At 41.9% G+C, this 17,668-nt stretch overlaps 2 protein-coding genes across 9 annotated transcripts in view; one reads left to right on the forward strand and one right to left on the reverse strand.

The window, feature by feature from the left end:
- STRN (striatin) overlaps nt 1-17,668 on the reverse strand; it is a 136,934-nt gene that overhangs the window by 28,068 nt on the left and 91,198 nt on the right. For 5 of the 7 annotated variants that reach the window (XR_015772153.1, XR_015772152.1, XR_015772158.1 and 2 more), the window contains 2 exons: nt 15,696-15,737; nt 13,324-13,396 (listed from right to left, as the gene is read on the reverse strand). The exons of the other annotated variants lie outside the window; for them this stretch is intronic. The gene's annotated coding sequence lies outside the window, so the exon portion shown is untranslated. The remainder of the gene's footprint in view (nt 1-13,323; nt 13,397-15,695; nt 15,738-17,668) is intronic. 7 annotated transcript variants of the gene reach the window in all.
- Nucleotides 1-17,668, forward strand: part of VIT (vitrin) — a 52,656-nt gene that overhangs the window by 15,543 nt on the left and 19,445 nt on the right. For both annotated transcript variants that reach the window (XM_088052828.1, XM_088052829.1), the window contains exons 3-9: nt 507-572; nt 1,555-1,711; nt 3,563-3,696; nt 8,284-8,361; nt 11,597-11,677; nt 13,403-13,603; nt 14,112-14,162. In XM_088052828.1, the coding sequence (XP_087908954.1) occupies nt 507-572; nt 1,555-1,711; nt 3,563-3,696; nt 8,284-8,361; nt 11,597-11,677; nt 13,403-13,603; nt 14,112-14,162 (768 nt within the window). The remainder of the gene's footprint in view (nt 1-506; nt 573-1,554; nt 1,712-3,562; nt 3,697-8,283; nt 8,362-11,596; nt 11,678-13,402; nt 13,604-14,111; nt 14,163-17,668) is intronic.

A 17,668-nucleotide genomic window follows, 5' to 3' on the forward strand; every position in this document is an offset into this window, starting at 1 on the left:
CTCATATGGTCTGTAATGCTGCCCAGTATCCCACACCTGCTGCCACCAGTGAGTGAAATGTCACAACACAAAATTACAGGATAACCTTCCCAAGGGGTTATTAAGAAGAATCTTTCACACCTGAACTTCCCAGTTGCTTTATGCACAGAGCACACTATTCCATTAACATCTCTATCACACCAATTACAAAGCGTTCCCACTGCCTGTGGAAATACTTTTGTGGTTTTCTGGACCACACAGACTCCCTGGCATCTTTAGATAGTGAGTTCCACAGATGACATGTGAGCTGAACTGATTTTTAATCCCCTTCAAAGAACTTCCCCACAGTAGATGCAATCTTGACTGCAAGGTTAACCACCGAGTAGAAACCTAGATGTGGCTGAGAATATTCCTATTTCAGGTTTCCAACCTGTTGATTCAAATTTGAGAAATGTCATGTAGAGGAGCTTGTAGTTACTGATGTTGATAGTCCACCTTTTTCCTGATACAATGTTTATTTGTTCTAGGTGTGTTTCTTACATGTACATACACAGCCAAGGAAGCCACAAAGAAGACAAAAAAGGCTAAGTTATGTAAGTGGTGTCAGTAGAATTTTTGGCTGTTTTACAGCAGACATCTCCAATTTCTAAGAAAGGTGCAAAGTGAGATTATATTCTGGTTACTCTTCGTAATTGTCTCAAGTCAATGGTGTTATATGTTAGCTAAAAGATTCCTTTATCAAAAATAAATCACTAAGTAAAGTGTGTGTCACTTAACACTTACAAAGGGAAAGTTTTGTCATTCACTGCTAAAATGTATCTTCATAGGTCATTAGGTCAAGGATCAAAGGAAGCACTAAGGTTTTCACAGGAGAGAGATACATAGCTAGGTGAAATGGACCAGATGTAACACGAAGCATATGTAGCTGATTACCGTGAGACAATTGGTGCATCTCTGTGCACCATTAAACTAGGATGTTTAAGCTATTCTGCTTAAAATGGAACATTTTAAGCAGAGCATTTCTGTCCACAGATTATTTTGCTCATGCAGCTGACAAACAAGCCTGCTGCGAGGCTGTAAACGCACACCTAAATCCCTTGTTCAAAGTAAATTGTACCCAGCAAAAAGTTTTAAAAATTAAGGGCAAGATAATGGGCTGTGACTTCAGCCTGACATTATAGATGGCACAGAGCTACATGAGCACAGCAGGAGGCTTGGGAAGCATCCCCACCCCCTCCTTCCCACGTGTTAACCACAGGCTGGGTGACTACACTTCTTTCTCTCTCCAGCCAAGTGTCATAACAGATATTTCCTTCAGAGAAGCAAACACTGAAGGTCAGGAATATCTGCAGGCTTCCCTATTCCATCCTTAGTGACTGCCACATCCCTTGGTATAGGGGTTATTATGTGTTATGTTGTAGATGCAGAAGACGGAGATATCCTGTATCCCAAAACCATTGATGTGAAGGCTTAGGAGGAGGGCTTTCCTGTCACTCAGTTACTCACTGTTTCATGACAAGATCACTCAGCCATGAAAGCATTCAATCTGACTTTACCAAGATTTTGCACTCACAGATGTACCCCAGATTGATTGTGATGTCAAGGCGGGGAAGATAATTAATCCAGAATTCATTGCAAAATGCCCTCCTGGATGTCAAGATGTAAAATACCGTGTTTATGGCACAGACGTTTATGCTTCTTTTTCCAGTGTCTGCAACGCTGCAATTCACAGGTGAGTGAGCTGAAATGAGTGAGGCACTCAGACAAAACTGTTATTTTAGTGCAGGGAGCTTCCAACTTTTCAATTTCTTTACAGTTCCCACTTCCTTGTAGGTTTGATTGCAGGCTGCTGCAGAAAACCTGAGAGAAAGTCCATGTGTGATGGAATGGATCCATTCTTACAGAGCGCTGTCAATCCTGTATTCTTATAGAAATTAGTTGTGTTTGAAGAAGTTTCTCAACCTTTGGAGAAATGTCTTGAGATTTCCAGATCTCTCATTCATGCATAACAAATTACTATTGTACCATTATTATTCAAGTGGAAGATAGAGATGGAGCTGCTACTACTAATAAATCTTCAGAAAAAATAGGCATAGCACCAGTGATGAATACATACAGTTCTCATACTTCTGGGATTGGTTTGATTCTCTGGGTTTGAATTTAACTGTCCTTGACATCAAAGACTGAGTAATGTGCTTTCCTGCCACATAAAAGGACACTGCACAAGGAAATGAGCAACATAAATTTTGCAGCAAAAGTTTTTCAGAGTTTTATTAGCCATGCAAAAATGTGCATAAAATTCTAATGGAGAATAACTGCGCGATGAAAACACACTGCAGTTGGAGGCAGGATGTATCCAGCTCAAAATGCAGCAAGAAGTTATAAAGCCTGATTGACAACTTGACTTATTTTGGAGTTATTTGAGCTACTGCTGTCCTTCGGGTTCTGTGAAAGACCTGGGATCTCGGCTAAAGCGGGATAGGTGAGGCTCTGGGAGCTCACCCCTCGTCTCTGCGCTGCTCTGCGCTCAGGCTGGGCTGCCACCTCCTGGCTGCAGCTCTGCCCGCTCAGCCCTCGCTGGGGAGATGACTTTCCAGCGGCAAATTCCTCCATCAGACACCAGTGCACAACAGAAATTGTCTCGGCATGCAGAATTAGTCCCAAAGGGAAGGGAACCAAAATACTGGTAGCATCTGCAATCTGCCCGCAGCCTGGCTGGCTGTATTGTTACAGTGAGGGTTTCAGGTTTTCTCATTTGCCAGCTGGTTTTGGCTTTCTTAGCTTACATGTTGCAGCTCCACAGACAGTGAATTTCTTCTCCATACATTTATTTTAACAGCAGCTTCCCACAATTACCAGAGCAAAACATGCCTCTAACATACTCTTCAACCCCGTTTGCTGACCAGCACTTATTTTCCTGCCTGCCATTTTTACTGCCAGCCCTACAACTCCCCTACAGTTGCAGTTGCTTCCCAGTTGACCTGCTATCCTAGTGATGCCAGAGCAGGCTGCATACACTGAAGGTTTTCTGTTTGTCTTGAGGTACATGTTACAGCGCGTGTTAAACACCATTGGATGTGCACCAGACCTGGAGACTGCCAGGTTTTCTACAGCTTCCAGCAATATTGTGTCCAGTTTACTCCAGGCTGAGGTCAGAAACACGCCTGGGCTTTTGCAGAAAACACATACTGAAACTCAAAGAAAACACATTCTGTCACATGGTTGGCCTGAAAACTCCTTTGAGAGCCTCTGCCTGTATCTTCAGTCATTCAGTCAAGCTTGCAGGAATTTTAACGAAGGCGGTAGCTTTTTCTTGTGTGCAACTAGGTCAAGCTTAAACAGAGGACCAGTAGATCAGTGGGAAGAGCAAACAGATCCTGACAGCACTTTGCAACAAACTGCTCTTCTCTATGTGGAAGGAGCACAAATATTTCTTAGCAGCAGGCCTAGTAGTAACATCACAGCCCCACCACCACCCCCGGTTTAAAGGTAAAAGGAATCGCTTCATACCTCTTGCATTGTAGAACAGTTTGAAGGATTTTGTGGAATTTCTCCCCTCAGACACCATGTTTCCTCCTTGCAGCGGTATAATTGACAACACAGGTGGGAAGATCCTTGTCCAGAAAGTCGCCGGGCACTCTGGTTACCGCGGGAGCTTCTCCAATGGTGTCCGGTCCCTGTCACTGCCACGCTGGAGGGAGTCCTTCCTCGTGTCAGGTACCGCTCTGGGGTGGGACACCCACCTGCTCCCCACCACTGAGCGCTGAGCAGCAATGGCAGGAGGGGGAAGCAGCCTCTCATTTTACCCTCCTGGTTAATCACCACAGTGCATGTGAGATGCTTCTTGTTCTGGGCTTCCCATGAAGCCTGCGAAGAGACACGCACCCTGCCAGAGGTGTGCTCGGCTCAGCCCAGGGCAGGTCTGAGCTCACTGCAGGAGGTGATGGGGCTGCTCTGGACTGAGCCTTGGAAGGTACCTTAATTCCATAAAATCTACTACTCTCCACCCTGGTAAGCAGTGCTGCTGAAAGGCCTTTTGGCCATTTGAAACATCCTCACCTTGCACCTGAATTTGTACCTCCTGAAGTGACTTCAGACTTACGTCAAACCCCATACAGCCCTACTGTATGTGTCCAAACCCTTTATTAAACGATTTGACTGGTACATGCCAAGTATGTCAGGGACTCTCTCTACCTCTGTTAGCCAAAAAGTTTTGATATCTAATCATTGCAGGTAAATCCATCTTAATTTAATGCTCATTCCTTTTTTCCTCCCCTTACTATATATAGGAACTCACTTGCATTTACCAACTAAATTCACAGATTTTTAAATTTTTTTGCAAACTAGATGCCCTTTACATCAGATTCAGATTATCTTAAACCTACTTGCACCCACTCTACCTGTATGAAAGAGGGTTTGCTGACCTGGCTTTACATAAAAATTCTAAATATAACTTCTTGATACATTGGGCTAGTTTTTGCTGGTCTGTACTTCTGGAGGTTTAAGATTGATGCTTTTTCTTGGAGGTTTAAGATTGATGCTAGTTAACTACATCATTCCTGGAAAAATCAACAGCTCAAGCAGCTGAACACCTACAAAAAATAATGTTCTTTCCATCTGAAAATCTGTAGACAGCAAAGGAGGTCTCAGAAACTGACCAAAACAAACTGTCGTCTTAATTTTGCATTCATGTATTTGGATGCACTTTTTTACAGCAGTCTGCCATGGGTGTATCATATTATGAGAAAGATTTATTTTGGATGAGTAGGAATTTCCTGGAATAGCTGAATTGCTACTCGAACTTGTTGCAGGTTTTTTCTCCAACAAACAGCACATTGTGATTCTGGTACATAAGTGGGAAATTTTTTTTTTCTTTTTTTTTAATCTCAGCAGCTGCTCAGTTGTTGTCCCATAAAACTGTAGAAATTCTTCCATGAAACTGTAGGAATTTTTTATTTATGATAATGTCTTTATTCTTAATTAATGAGATACTATAAAAGAAGATACAAGAGAAAGTCACAAGAGCATATCAAAGGAGATGATGAGAAACCTGGGTATGTGTAGGCACGATGAGATTTGTCCCTTGTGCACTTAAATCTATGCACACTGAGCGCTCTCACTCATGACAGTAGAAGTTTTAGTTTAAAAACTAGCTCCAATGTAAATCTAACATACCATACAACATACATATTATATTTTATATATGAACAGGAAGGAAACTTTCACTATACCTACTGAAAATGTGAGAAATTTAGAATTTTAGAGAAATATAGAATACAGAAACCCAGGAAGGCTCTGCTACTCAGCAGCCTGAGGCTCCATGCATACAGATCTCCTCGTCAGAAAGAGAGGAGTTGGGGATGGAATTTTTATGATTATGAGTCATAAAGCGCCAGAGCTGCATAAAGCATTCCCCAATAAAAATATAAAGTCACCTAAGGCATTAATTTCAGGACAGCTTTAGAGCTTTAGAACTGAGTCCCCTATTCTCCAGCTGAATTCTCTTCCATCAGACCAGACCTATGTGCAATACTGTACCCTGGAAATGTGCCAACACCTTATTCCTAGTTAGGATATTATCACCGAGTTTGTGATGTTTAAATGTGAATGAACATCCACACAAAAAAGCAGAGAAGAGGAATCCTTGGGGGACCCAGGGAACAAAGTGGCATGATTTAGGGGCAGTGGAGAAGGAGGTCTGTCCCCTGAGATTAAAGCAGCCAGCACACCAGGAGGTATGCAAACACCTTGGTATTCACTTTCAAACGCTGAAATGCCTTGGCACTTGATTGAATGACTCCATTCAGTTCAGCGGGAGTTTTGCAGCTAGTGGGTTAAGAAAATAGTCCTGAACTCCTGGGTTTGCTAGTCACAAGTAAGTGTGAGAGGGTGAGCAGCACTATAGGTGCTGCACTATAGCAGCCACCATGCCATAGCTTGCATTTTAATGTCCAAAGCCGATGTTTTCAGCCCACACGAATGCACATTTTTAAGTATGCTAAGTGAACCCCAACCTAGATGTAACTTTTTCCCAATAGTGAAAAAGACATATTATTATAGCCCCAGAGAGCAGGGCCACATTCAGGTCAGACCTCAGGCCTATCTCTTGGTCACATATGGGATGCAAATTGCTGTTGGTCAAAAAATCCCAGAATCAAGCCTCCCCACCCTAGCTGGTGTATTTTCACAGCAGCAGGCTTCAGGTTTGCATTAGAAATCAGTTTAGCACAGAAATATTCCAAATTAAGATCAGATTATCATGCTATTGCTGCATCTGTGTATCAACTGCTCATACTGACAACTCGTTCTCTCTGTTAGGGATAAAGGAAAGCACTTAGAAACCATCCGTGATCCTGTAATTTTTTCTGTCTTTCTACCAAACTAGCAGATCTCCCTAGTCCTTCTTGGCTCCTCATCCCAGTTTTAGTTCAGGGGCACATGGATGTGAAAACCTGCTGCCCTTCACTTAAACCAGCTCCCGTGAGAGAAGCCCAGAAGGCGAGAAGGAAGCTCTTTCCAGTTTGTCCACACATGCTAACTTACCAGCTCTGGTCTTTGGTGGATCTGTGTTGACTTTGGTGGAGCTGCCCGCAGTTTATATCACCATAAATGAGAAATGGAATAGCTTTTTACATCATTACCTTGTTAGTAACTCTAACTTCTTTATCTATGGTTTTGTAATGATATCTGAAATTTCAGAGATGAGCAAAACAAAGGAGATAGATACATGAAAAGGGACAAAAGACAGGGATTCTCCAGCTCCACAGACATCCCTGCTCATCAGAGTTCCTTTAGCATGGACCTTTCTTTGTGTGCCATTGATACCTTGGAGTGGCTACCTAGAACAGAGGCTAGACAGAGTTAAAATAACTAATAGGTATTTATTAAAGGCCTTCAATAGATACACCTTGGGCAGTGCAAAAGCCTTGTAGAGGCTACACCTAAGATCGACAACAGTCCCCAGATTCTCAGACAGATATAAGTTTGTTCTACTTGCATATCAGAGTTTAATCACCCAATTATACCTTCAGGTAATGAAGTCATAGTCCCCCAGTTTGCTTCCCCCCAACTCACTTTTGTTTATTCTTTTTGGGAGCTGAGGCAGAAGGTGTCCTTGTGTTCTCAGGCCTGGAAGGATTGTTTTACCTGACAAAATGTGAAGGGAGCTTGCTAATACTCTGTATGGAGTTCAGAGTTATACACTAATTCAATACAGGAACTGAAAAATATAAAACCTAAAACCTTAAGGCGTCACCATTGAACTCCATGGGAACTCCAGTTCCCAAGAGTGGCTCAGTCTGTAGGAATTAATTCTGTTCAGTGCTGTTGGTGTCTGGATTATTCACCAGGGATGACAACTGGCATTCCTGCAGTGCCATATGTACCTCCCTAAAGAATTCCCCAAGGGAACAGAGGAGAGATCATCATGACTCAGGTTTTGCAGGAGGTGGAGGTAGGTCACACCAGAGGTGGTCTGGATACATGACACAGCACAGCGTCTCGTGGAGACAGTCACCAGGGTCAGAAGACCTATGTTCACCAATCCTAGAGGCCAAAGCAGTCTTCTCTGCAATACTTTTCATTCAGTGAGCTATGTGATTATAAAAACTGTCCCAAGAGATGGAACTGCATGGCCACGCGTAGCAACAGAAATGGCGTCTGCTCTGGCACTAAAAAGATTTGTGGTTTAAAGCTTAACTGGGAAACGTACCTCATTGTTTCAAGACAGGACTCTCATTTTAGATCTAAATATAGGTACCATATGTTCCCACACACGAGCACAGCCTTCTCTCACTGTTATTATTGCAAAAGACTGTTGCCAGAAATGGCATTTTGCAGAAGAGAGGTCAAAGAAGAATGCTGTGTGCGTGATGAAATGAATCCCACATCAAACATGCTTTCCAAGCCAACTGCACAGTCAGGCATTGGAGAAGGCTGCCTAGGGAAGCTGGGTTTAATTAAAAGTTGTACAGATGTCCTTCAGGAATGGTCCCCTTGTGCTTAATATCATTTGAGAGCAAAAGAATGAACTAACTGACCTCTGCAAATCCTCCCCAGTTTGGGGTTTTCATGCTTCCTAGCTTTTTTTTATGATGCTGGATTTAGGCACCAGTATTTTTAGTGGTATGGTTTTGAGATTCTACCAAATTTCTATCAGATTAAAGAAATCTTCATGAAAATGAGTTGGACAGTAAAGGAGAGGGATCTGATTCTGAATGCCTTTGTTCTGAATTGCCTAGATGAGAATTTTATCAAGAAAATTTAGAATATTTTGTGATGCCTTCTATTATACATTTTTTGTAGAGGGCAAGCCAAGAAAAGGTGTGACATATCCATCAACTCTTGAATATTCTTCTTCAAAAACTACAGCTGTTAAATCAGGCAAGTATTTATGATGGACTGTCCCTTACATCCATTTACAACTATCTGTCATAGGTTCTCAGTTGTATAATACAAAGACATAACTATTCAGAGGCAGAAGTTCATGCATCCATTAGTATGTCATCCAAATTACTCATGCCATTTTTTTATCTTAAGCATATGGAAATATTCTCAGATAGTTTCTATTTTTTGGTCATACCATGTTTCACAGCTTCCGTTTCCAAACGTTCCCTTTTGCTTTAGATCTGTCACTGAATATGATGTTGTACTGGTTATATGCAAGCATTTGAGGTTATACACGTTAGCTTTCTCCTAATGTTACTCATGTTATCTCCTGGGATAGTCAGTGCTGCGAGTATCATATTAAATAGTAACATAATACAAGTGACAGAGATGGTAATGCACAGCATCTTAACTAAGAATGCTACAATAAAGAACTATTTTGTATAATCATTTTAGTCAGCATCCTACTCTGTAAGACTCAGCTCAGTTTAAATAATTTAGTTGTTTAAAGAGGTCTTTGGTGAAGTTTCACACTGGTGGGTAGCTGACATTCAAGTGCACATGGATTACCTCTGTCACTGAAATGACACTTGGTTTTGCTCCCTGTTACAGCTGTGTAAAGGTTCAGACTCTTCCTTGGGGATGCAAACAAATAGAAAATTAATGTCTCATACTACAGTGCACTTCCCTTACACCATTCTTTTGCTGAATGCTGGGCCTGAGCCTTCCTGAGCATAGACACTTTGAGCTGTGGTATAAGGAAACATGCTCTATCTTCTCCATGAACTCAAATGCCTGGCACTGGGTGCATTCATCCAAGACCACAGAGAGGTTACTTGGAGATTATTCTTCTCCAGTACATTATTGTTTGTTCCTTGAAAGAAAAGTACGGAGCTCTTCTCTCACAGAATCATAGACTCATTATGGTCAGAAAAGATCATCAAGTACAACTCAGCACTGCCAAGTCCATCATAACCATGTCCTTAAGTGCCACATCTACGCATCTTTCAAATATCTCCAGGGATGGCGACTCCATCGCTTCCCTGGATAGCCTGCTCCAGTGCTTGACAAGACTTTCTGTGAAGAAATTCTTTCTAATATCCAGTTTAATCCTCCCATGGTTCAACCTGAGGCCATTTTCCCTTGACTGAACTCACTGCAACCTCCTTTCAGGTACTTTTAGAGAGCCATTAACTCCCCTCTTAGCCTTGGGAGGTTTCTTCCAGGCTAAAATAACTCAATTCCCTCAGCTGCTCCTCATAACACTTGTGCTCCAGCCCCTTCACCAGCTTCATTGCCCTTCATTTTTATATTTTCACTTGAACAAAAGCAAATTTAAATCTCAAAGCTGTAGCTGTTCAGAACAAATATGTGGCTCAATTCCCTGCCTTTAATTTATAATACCTTTGCATTTACAATCAAATAGATACAAATTTATATATTTCTTGACCACATATGCAGAAATTACTTGACCCAAATACTATGCACTGCTAGAAGGGAGGGCAATACCTTAGAAATCTTGACTTTTTTCTGAGAAATGTTCATTAAATCACAGATCATTATTCCCAAGTGTAACCATACTTGAAATATCAGTGTGAACATTTCACACAGACCAGAGACAATCACAGCCAGGATTGAGCTCAGCAGGCTGTAAGCAATGGTCTCTTCCACCAGTGCCAAAAGCCACATAATATAAGAATCAGTGTAGAAATGGGGAGCATCATCAGTCAGGGTTCTGTCATACAATCAAAATACCAGGAGCTTGCTTCTGCAGCCAACCAAAGACACAAGTCTTCACTTTGTTCTTGAATCAAATAGTGTGAATGAATATGCCAGGATCCTAACAACAAAACAGAGCATTCATACAGAGAAAGCCCAGGATTATCAGAGGAGCAAGCAACTATTATATCAAACTACATCACTGTCTGATTTTGCCCAGCCTTGTCCCACAGGTAGCAAAGAAATCAAATGGTCACAATCTATGTTCCTCAAGCCCTACTTGGCCCTATCAGTCCTCCTTAGATCTGCCACCTCAACTCAGCCATCTCAGCTGTTCTCTGTTAGAAACAGCCTGTCTTTAAGATGAAAATCGCTGTAATATGCTGCCAGGGCCATCTTGTAAAAGATAATTTCCTACTTACTTTTTAATATTAAAAAAAAGCTACTTTTTCTTCTAATTTTAATTACAGAGACCACACTGTTCACTTTGATACTTAAATCCATTATCTGCAGGAGGTAAAAGCAGCCCTCACTGCTGTCAGATTAACAAAAAAATCCTGCTTCACACCTGATCAGCTGTCAGAGATGCAATTTTAGTCCTCATCCCAGAGATACCAGAGATTCATAATGCCTGACATTTCTTTAAATGCTCTTGGTGGTTACAGTGCTTCTCAAATGCTGGGCACGGCAATAAAAGCCTTCCCAAAATCGTAACTCTTCACAGCTGCTCAAAACTATTAAAAGATGTTTAGAAAAAACAGTACAAAATTTTAGGAAAACATTAACACTGCAGTAAATTCTCAAACAGTTCGATGCTGCCAAAAGAGCTAAAGAATTAAAAAAAAATAAAAAAAATAAAAAATAGGGAAGAAGAAAATCCTCCAGTACTCAGTCAGATAAAAAAGCAGAAGCAGATTATTTTGTGAATAGCAGTAAATAAACTGTAGTAAGTATTCCAAGTATGTTGATGTCCCTGAGTCTTAGAAATAAAAAAGAACCAAAAAATCTCCCTTTTCTTTCTAAGCCATCTAAGGCATTCAGGATTTGTCCCCATAATGATATCAAAATGTCAGGCAAGAAATACATCTGAACGTGAACTAGTGACTGAAAGATTGCACATTATCAAGTATTTCCCAAACAACATACACACATCATGATCCTGGTTCTCAGAACATGCTACTACTCAGAGGAAAAAAATATGATGCATTAAATCTTATGACTATTGGCTTATTGGTGGCAAATCCCCATACTTCTCACTCACTTCAGAAATTTTATTGATACTGGCAGGAGCTTTTGGGCTGTAAAAATGCCTAAGTTTGGCATGAAAGATAGGGGGTGACTGCTCCCTAGTCTCTTTTTCTCAGTAGGTGATAAAGCTCTGATTGGATTGCCAGACCTACCTAATGGCATGTGACAGCATGCCTTCCTTTGGGGACTGATAATCTCTAAATGGGAGACTTGGAATTATTTTCTTACAGAGCTGCCTTTTCTAATGTGCTCAATTTTGCTTCAGAGCCTAAAAAAACAGAGCAAGACCTAAAAGGTATGAAGATTGCAGACACCTTTAACACATCAGGAAAAGCATCGGATCAAGGTAAGGGTTGGGGATCTTGGTGTTCTTTACAGTATCCAACCCACCTAATCTGCCTGCAGGTGCTTATAGGAAGCATTTTGACAGTGGTTGCAGACAGCTTTACCTACCACATCCAACCTCCTCCCCACAGCCCCTTTCCTTGGTGCTTGAAGGACTTCTGCTAATTCAGAGAAGAGGCACACAATGAATTTAATTTCTGCTTGTGCTTTGGATGAGGTCACGTTTTGTGAACTTGAAAATCTTGCATTATGGTTCTTGGCAATCTCCTATGCAGAGCACGTGCCTTGCAAACGCTTTGAAGATGGTGAAAGAGATGGGTGCCCTGCCCGCAGGAGCACTGGGAACAGCTACCCCTCGAGAGCCCTCCTCTTGTGTTAAAGGATCCACGAGAAACCCAGCCAACATGCACCAAGGCAACAGCTTTTCTCTGCTCTTGCTATGCTGCTTCCTCAGGTTTTTGCTAATGCTGTAAGCTTCCAGCTTCCTTGCTCCTCACAGACTGGGGTATAAAGCTGGCCAGTGTGCCTGTTCCCTACTCCAACAGCACAGGAACACAGGGGAAGACTCACTGTGCCCTCTGTTTTCTTTCTTTTAGCAGTTTTATGGAACAGTGCACTGTTCAGCCCAAAAAGAGCCATTCATGCTGAATTTTTTCAGCTGAGTTGTTTTGTTTTTCTTCTGAGCCCTCTTTCAGCATTATTCCATTAAAACTGTCTGAGATCTGAGTTTTTCACTGCCTGGCATTAGGTGATAATTAATCCACCAGACAGTTTCACAGTGATGCCTTCCAAAAGGACAACATCCAGAAATAGCAATAAAATACAAGCTTGTGTTGTGCAGCAGTGAATAGAGTGTGCACCATTCCCTTCCAGTGTAGACAGGGTGTCAGGCCATCCCCAGGGCTATCAGCAGGGAGGAAAGGAGCAAGACTGAAGTTTACATGGAAGATATTTCAGGGCAGTTTTTTGTAGCTAGATGGAAAAGATAGTGGTGAAGAACCTTTTTTTGAGAAAATGACTTGGAAGAACCTAAGCATGTTGACAATTTTTTATAAGGATATTTAGGATGTATATTTTGCAACTAGAATTGTCTGTTCTCACAACAGATGACACATTTTAAAAGTAGTAGCAACTGTGAGATGAGTCAAACTTAGAAAAGATTGGCACCTTCCAGGTGGTGCTCTCCCCCACTCCCCTCAGCCAAAGCCCTGATGCTCCCTGCTCTGGCTCTAACCCACTCCCCCTAATCATCTTTATCTGAAATTTGTCCTTCTGTCAAAAACATTTCAGTGCTGCAATTTTTTTCTGGTCTATGACTCAGATTGGCCATCTTTACTACCAGATGCCAGCTGATTTCCATATAAATTATGGACATTCTAAGTGCTTAATTACACTGAGAAAAGATGATGCCAAAACAGAATCTGCAACTGGCTGGTTGAACCATTTCATAGGTCTGAGACATCTGTCAGTTTGATAAATGTTCCTGGCCAAAGCAGAAAAATGTAGGGGGAGCATTAATGCTGCAACAGGCTGTTGAGCAGAGCTTCACACAGGCACCTGCACTACACATCCACAATGAAGGCCTGATGGCTCCACAGATGACGATGCTTGTAGGCATCCTGAAGAGAATGCCAATTTCTGGGTTACCTTAAACATCGGGCGCTTCTGCTGATGTTTCCATCCATGCCACGTATCCAGCCACAGTGATATGTCAATATTCCTACAGGGGACACAGTCCACAAAGAGTATCAGACAACTCCAGTGCCGACCCCAGCCACACAAATGGCCACGACAACCCCCACACCGACGACCACGATGACAGATCCTTCCACCACAGTGCCACAGCTAACCACAACAACTGCAGCAGCCAGAACCACAGCAGCTCCAGCCAAGACTAGACCTGGACTGCACAGGGTCAGAGATATGGGTCAGTAGCATGGATGTTTGCATTGCTTTCCTCTGGACTGACAGCTTTCCTAAAATTTAAGGAGCAAGACATACAGCTGGATATACCATGATTTAGAGGATCATGAGTTCAGTAATTCAATGTAGAAATACTAGGAGTGGGAAAAAATATGTAAGTCGAGCAGACCAATTCATGTGAGAGTAAGCTCTCCATCCCCAAATGCTGTGAAGATTTTCAGGCATAGAAGTCAATAAATAATTCTTTGATTCTCATGTCTAGATTGAGAGTTCAACAGATAGGTGAAGACTCATTTTAGAATTCATTTTGTGATAACTTTCAATAGATTAAAGTTGTAATCTATTTTTTGTAACAACTTTTGAATTTTAAAGATTAAAGCACTGTGAAGGAATTCTCATACTTTTTTTTCACACCTGATTTTTCCTTAATCTTCCCTTCTTAATTTATTATTATTCATTAGCACTGTAGGGTTTTGCTTCAATAGTTGAAAATTAAAATCTCTTATTTTTAGGTTCTAGCAGCGTCCACCCAGCGTACGCATCTGTGGTAGCTGCAGCAGCAAGTAAGTATGGTGAAGTAAGCATGCCACAAGGCATGCAGCAGTGTATTTCAGGGCAGCAATGATTCCATAACCTTTCAAGCATCAGCAAACTCAATGACTGAATCCAAGTCTGAATTTAAACTGAAAAACAGACGCTTGTCCTGAATGTCAAAGATGCTGATCACCCATGGTTCTGAGGAAGCCTTTCTAGTGAGTATCTGCCCATTTCAGCTGTGACAAAAGCTGGGTTTTGCAAAACTTGAGACAAAGATTTTGCTGTTTGAATCATGTTTTCCTATTGCTTCCTTCTGTCATACTCTTTCAAAGGGAGACTTGATTGAGTTGCAAAATACACGATGCAGAGATCGGCATAGCTATCTAAGCTTAGGGCGGAAAGCTCTGAAATGCTGACAAACGTTAAAGCACTCTTCTCTCAAAAACCTCAGGCAGTGGTTCTGAGCCTGGCATACATGTGATGTTATTCCTGGCTTGCCACTTGTTATTGACAGCAGAATGGTGGCTGCTCAGAGCTCTGCACCTCGGCCCAGGAGCTGCTCCCAGTCCAGCCCACAGCCTGCAATGCAAGTATATAGAGGTGTTTTTCCATACACTGTGCAATTGCTCAGCTGTGCAGTCAAGAAAAGGAGAATATTTTCAACTGTTTGAAAGGTTCTGAGCATGGGGATATGATTGCTTTTGAGTGAAAAGGGAGCTGGGCTATCATTAGCTTTCATGCTCCATAGCTATTTCTGAGTTCTTTCAACTCAGCTTTCCTCTCACATACATTACTGCAGTCATCCCCACTGCCAAGTAGTTCACAGCCAAGAACATGGCAGGGCAAGTATCTTTTGGGTAATTCAGATCTTGAGGGGAAGAATAATTGAGTAAAATTCAGTTGTGAGTGGAGAATAAAGGCAGGGGCTGAAGGGGTTAATCTTACCAAGACAGATGTGCAGGTAGGTATGTCCATGGCAGTATTTACAGAAGTGACTGCCCAATTCAAAGGGGTTTAAATTCTGTGGAAATATGCATCATTCAGTACCTAATGTGCCTGTTAACTTGGTTCTGCTTGTTGCTTTCTTTTCTATTTCCTATTCCCACAGGCTGAGCACAGAGGAAGCCTTCACTGTCTTTACTAGCAATTAGCCGTAAACCTCAGCCTGTTCCAGGTTCCCCAGTCAGGAAGAGATGCATGTTGAGAGCAAAGTTTTGGCAACACTGAAATCAGTGGGAAGATTGTATTTGTCTTCAATAAGACAAATAATTTAGTCAAAAACCTGAGGAAAAAAAAAAAAAACCCAAACAAAACAAAACCAAACCAAAAACCAACCAACAACCCCAAAACAAATTTTCCAATGTATTCAGTGGTTACTTAATTGCAATTTGGATCCATCTTTCTTCATAATTTTCTTTACTGAAGTTCTAAGCATAAATTAATTCCCAAAATATTAAAGTGATCAGAGCTAAGAATAGGTTTTTGTGAGCTGCAGTGGTAGAGACCCACTTCTGATTTCACAGACTTAATTTCTAGGACTATGTTCAGCATGTCAGTACCTGATATCTAGCTTCCTGAATTCTCCTGAACTCTTCTTGATTCTGAAAGAGAAGAACTGTATAAATTAAAAAAAAAATACATAAAGCACAAATACAGTTTTGATGTCATGGCCATAAAGCAGTTTTCTCTGTCTGAGGAGCCTTTAGGATCCACTGCTATTATTCCAGACATATTAGAACCAGAGTTTCTGGCTGTTATTATTATAACATTATTATAAACTTAATTATTATAATAAACTTAATTAATTAAGTATTATTATAAACTTAACCAGAGTTTGGCTGACTGAACAGAATCAAATGTTCTCCTGTCTGTCCTGGCTCTCAGAGACTCACAAATCTACCTCTCACTGTGAATTGGTAGTTTGCCTGCAAAAGACACCTCAAAAGTAAATAGCTATGAAACAGAGCACAGTCAGAATGAACACAACATTTCCATTTCCAGCCACTGGTCCTGGCAAGAGCTCACAGGAGCAAAAGAAAAGCAGGACTTGCAGATTAGACCATGAAAGCAGGGGCAAAACTGCTGCCCTAGTTCTTGCTGTTCCTTCCCCTTTATCTTCTGTTTGTTAAGGACAGAATAACAGATAAAATAATGGAGACTGCTCCATTGCCAGACCCCTCCTTCAAAGACTTGATGTGCCAAAACTGCTGAATGAGAAAACACTAATGTGACTGGTGTGCCATATGGCAGCTGGTTCCTTCCTGCCCTACTAGGGCTTCTGCCTCTGTCCAACAGCATCAACCCAGCACACTCCCAAGAGCCACAAGCTCGCTTGTTCTCTCCCATCCCAGCTCTTCAATCCTGTCTTGCACAGCTGCTTGGACCCTAGATGAGGGTTGGGACTAAATCCAGTGCTTCTGTGAATGCTGCAATCATAAGTGATTGCCTGAGTATCCTCAGGTGAGGAGGTGCTTTCCTGCCCTCTGTGTCCAGATGGGTTCAATGGTTGCACTTCTTTTCAGACCAGGACTCTGAGCTGGGCACTGCCTACCACGGTACACTACACCGACTTCATCCCCAGCTGTGACTTAATAGAAGAGTATTGAAAAGACATCAGTCAATAGTAGAGTAAGTGACAGAAAGGGCATTGAACACTCTTCTCCATCAGGAAGACCAGTAGAGCTCATGTCCTCAGAAGTGCTGGACAAACATTCCATCCTGGCACCAGGGAGAACAGCTGGTGTTTATTTTCAGATGCTGCCTTTCTCCCCAAGTTATCCCTGACTACTTAAGCCGATCAAGGGTGCTGACCAAGTTGCAGATGGCCAGGCATGTTTTGTGCACAGAGCAGCTCCTTTTTTTTCTCCAATCAGTTATTGTTATTTACAGGGTTCACTCTAAACTGCATATAAACTGCTGCTCCCACCATTTCCTGTCTCCATGCCTCCCTGCTCACCACAGCACTTGCTCCCAACCAAGGTTTCTCTTCCCTATTACTTTGATTTTTGACCCAGTTCTTGGAATTTGCTCAGTGACTGTACATCCCCAGTTTGTTACAGACTTGTCCTAGGCCCAGCTTGGCCCCCAGTTTTCACAGCTCTCTGTTCTAATGAACATACATTCCCATACCACAGCCTCACTGGCAACTCAGATTTGAAGGAAGAACAAGCCTTGCAACCTGGAAGTGAAATTCTGACTCTTCCTCCTCTACCACTACCATGTTTGCCCCAGCCAACAAAAGCATGGCAGAAAGCAGCTTCCTGCAGGGATGGGGTAATGTGCCTTTGGGAGATACAGCAAGAGGGAGCAGCCCCACAGCCCAGCCAAAAGGTGCATAGACAGAAGTCCACATTGCTAACATCAAATTAAAATTTAAATGTGGCATAAAATACTTGGAGACAGAGGTAATCTCTCTTTTACCCTCTTGTACTCTGTTTCTGCTGACCTTGTAAAGGGTGTTAGATACACATTGGGGCTCAGTCATGGCAAACATGAAACAAGGGCAGCTCTGAGACTCAGAGTTAATTTTCTA

Source organism: Pseudopodoces humilis, chromosome 3 (assembly GCF_049639895.1).
Source record: "Pseudopodoces humilis isolate 2021_Gansu_Grassland_sample_001 chromosome 3, ASM4963989v1, whole genome shotgun sequence".
Taxonomy (NCBI): Eukaryota; Metazoa; Chordata; class Aves; order Passeriformes; family Paridae; genus Pseudopodoces; species Pseudopodoces humilis.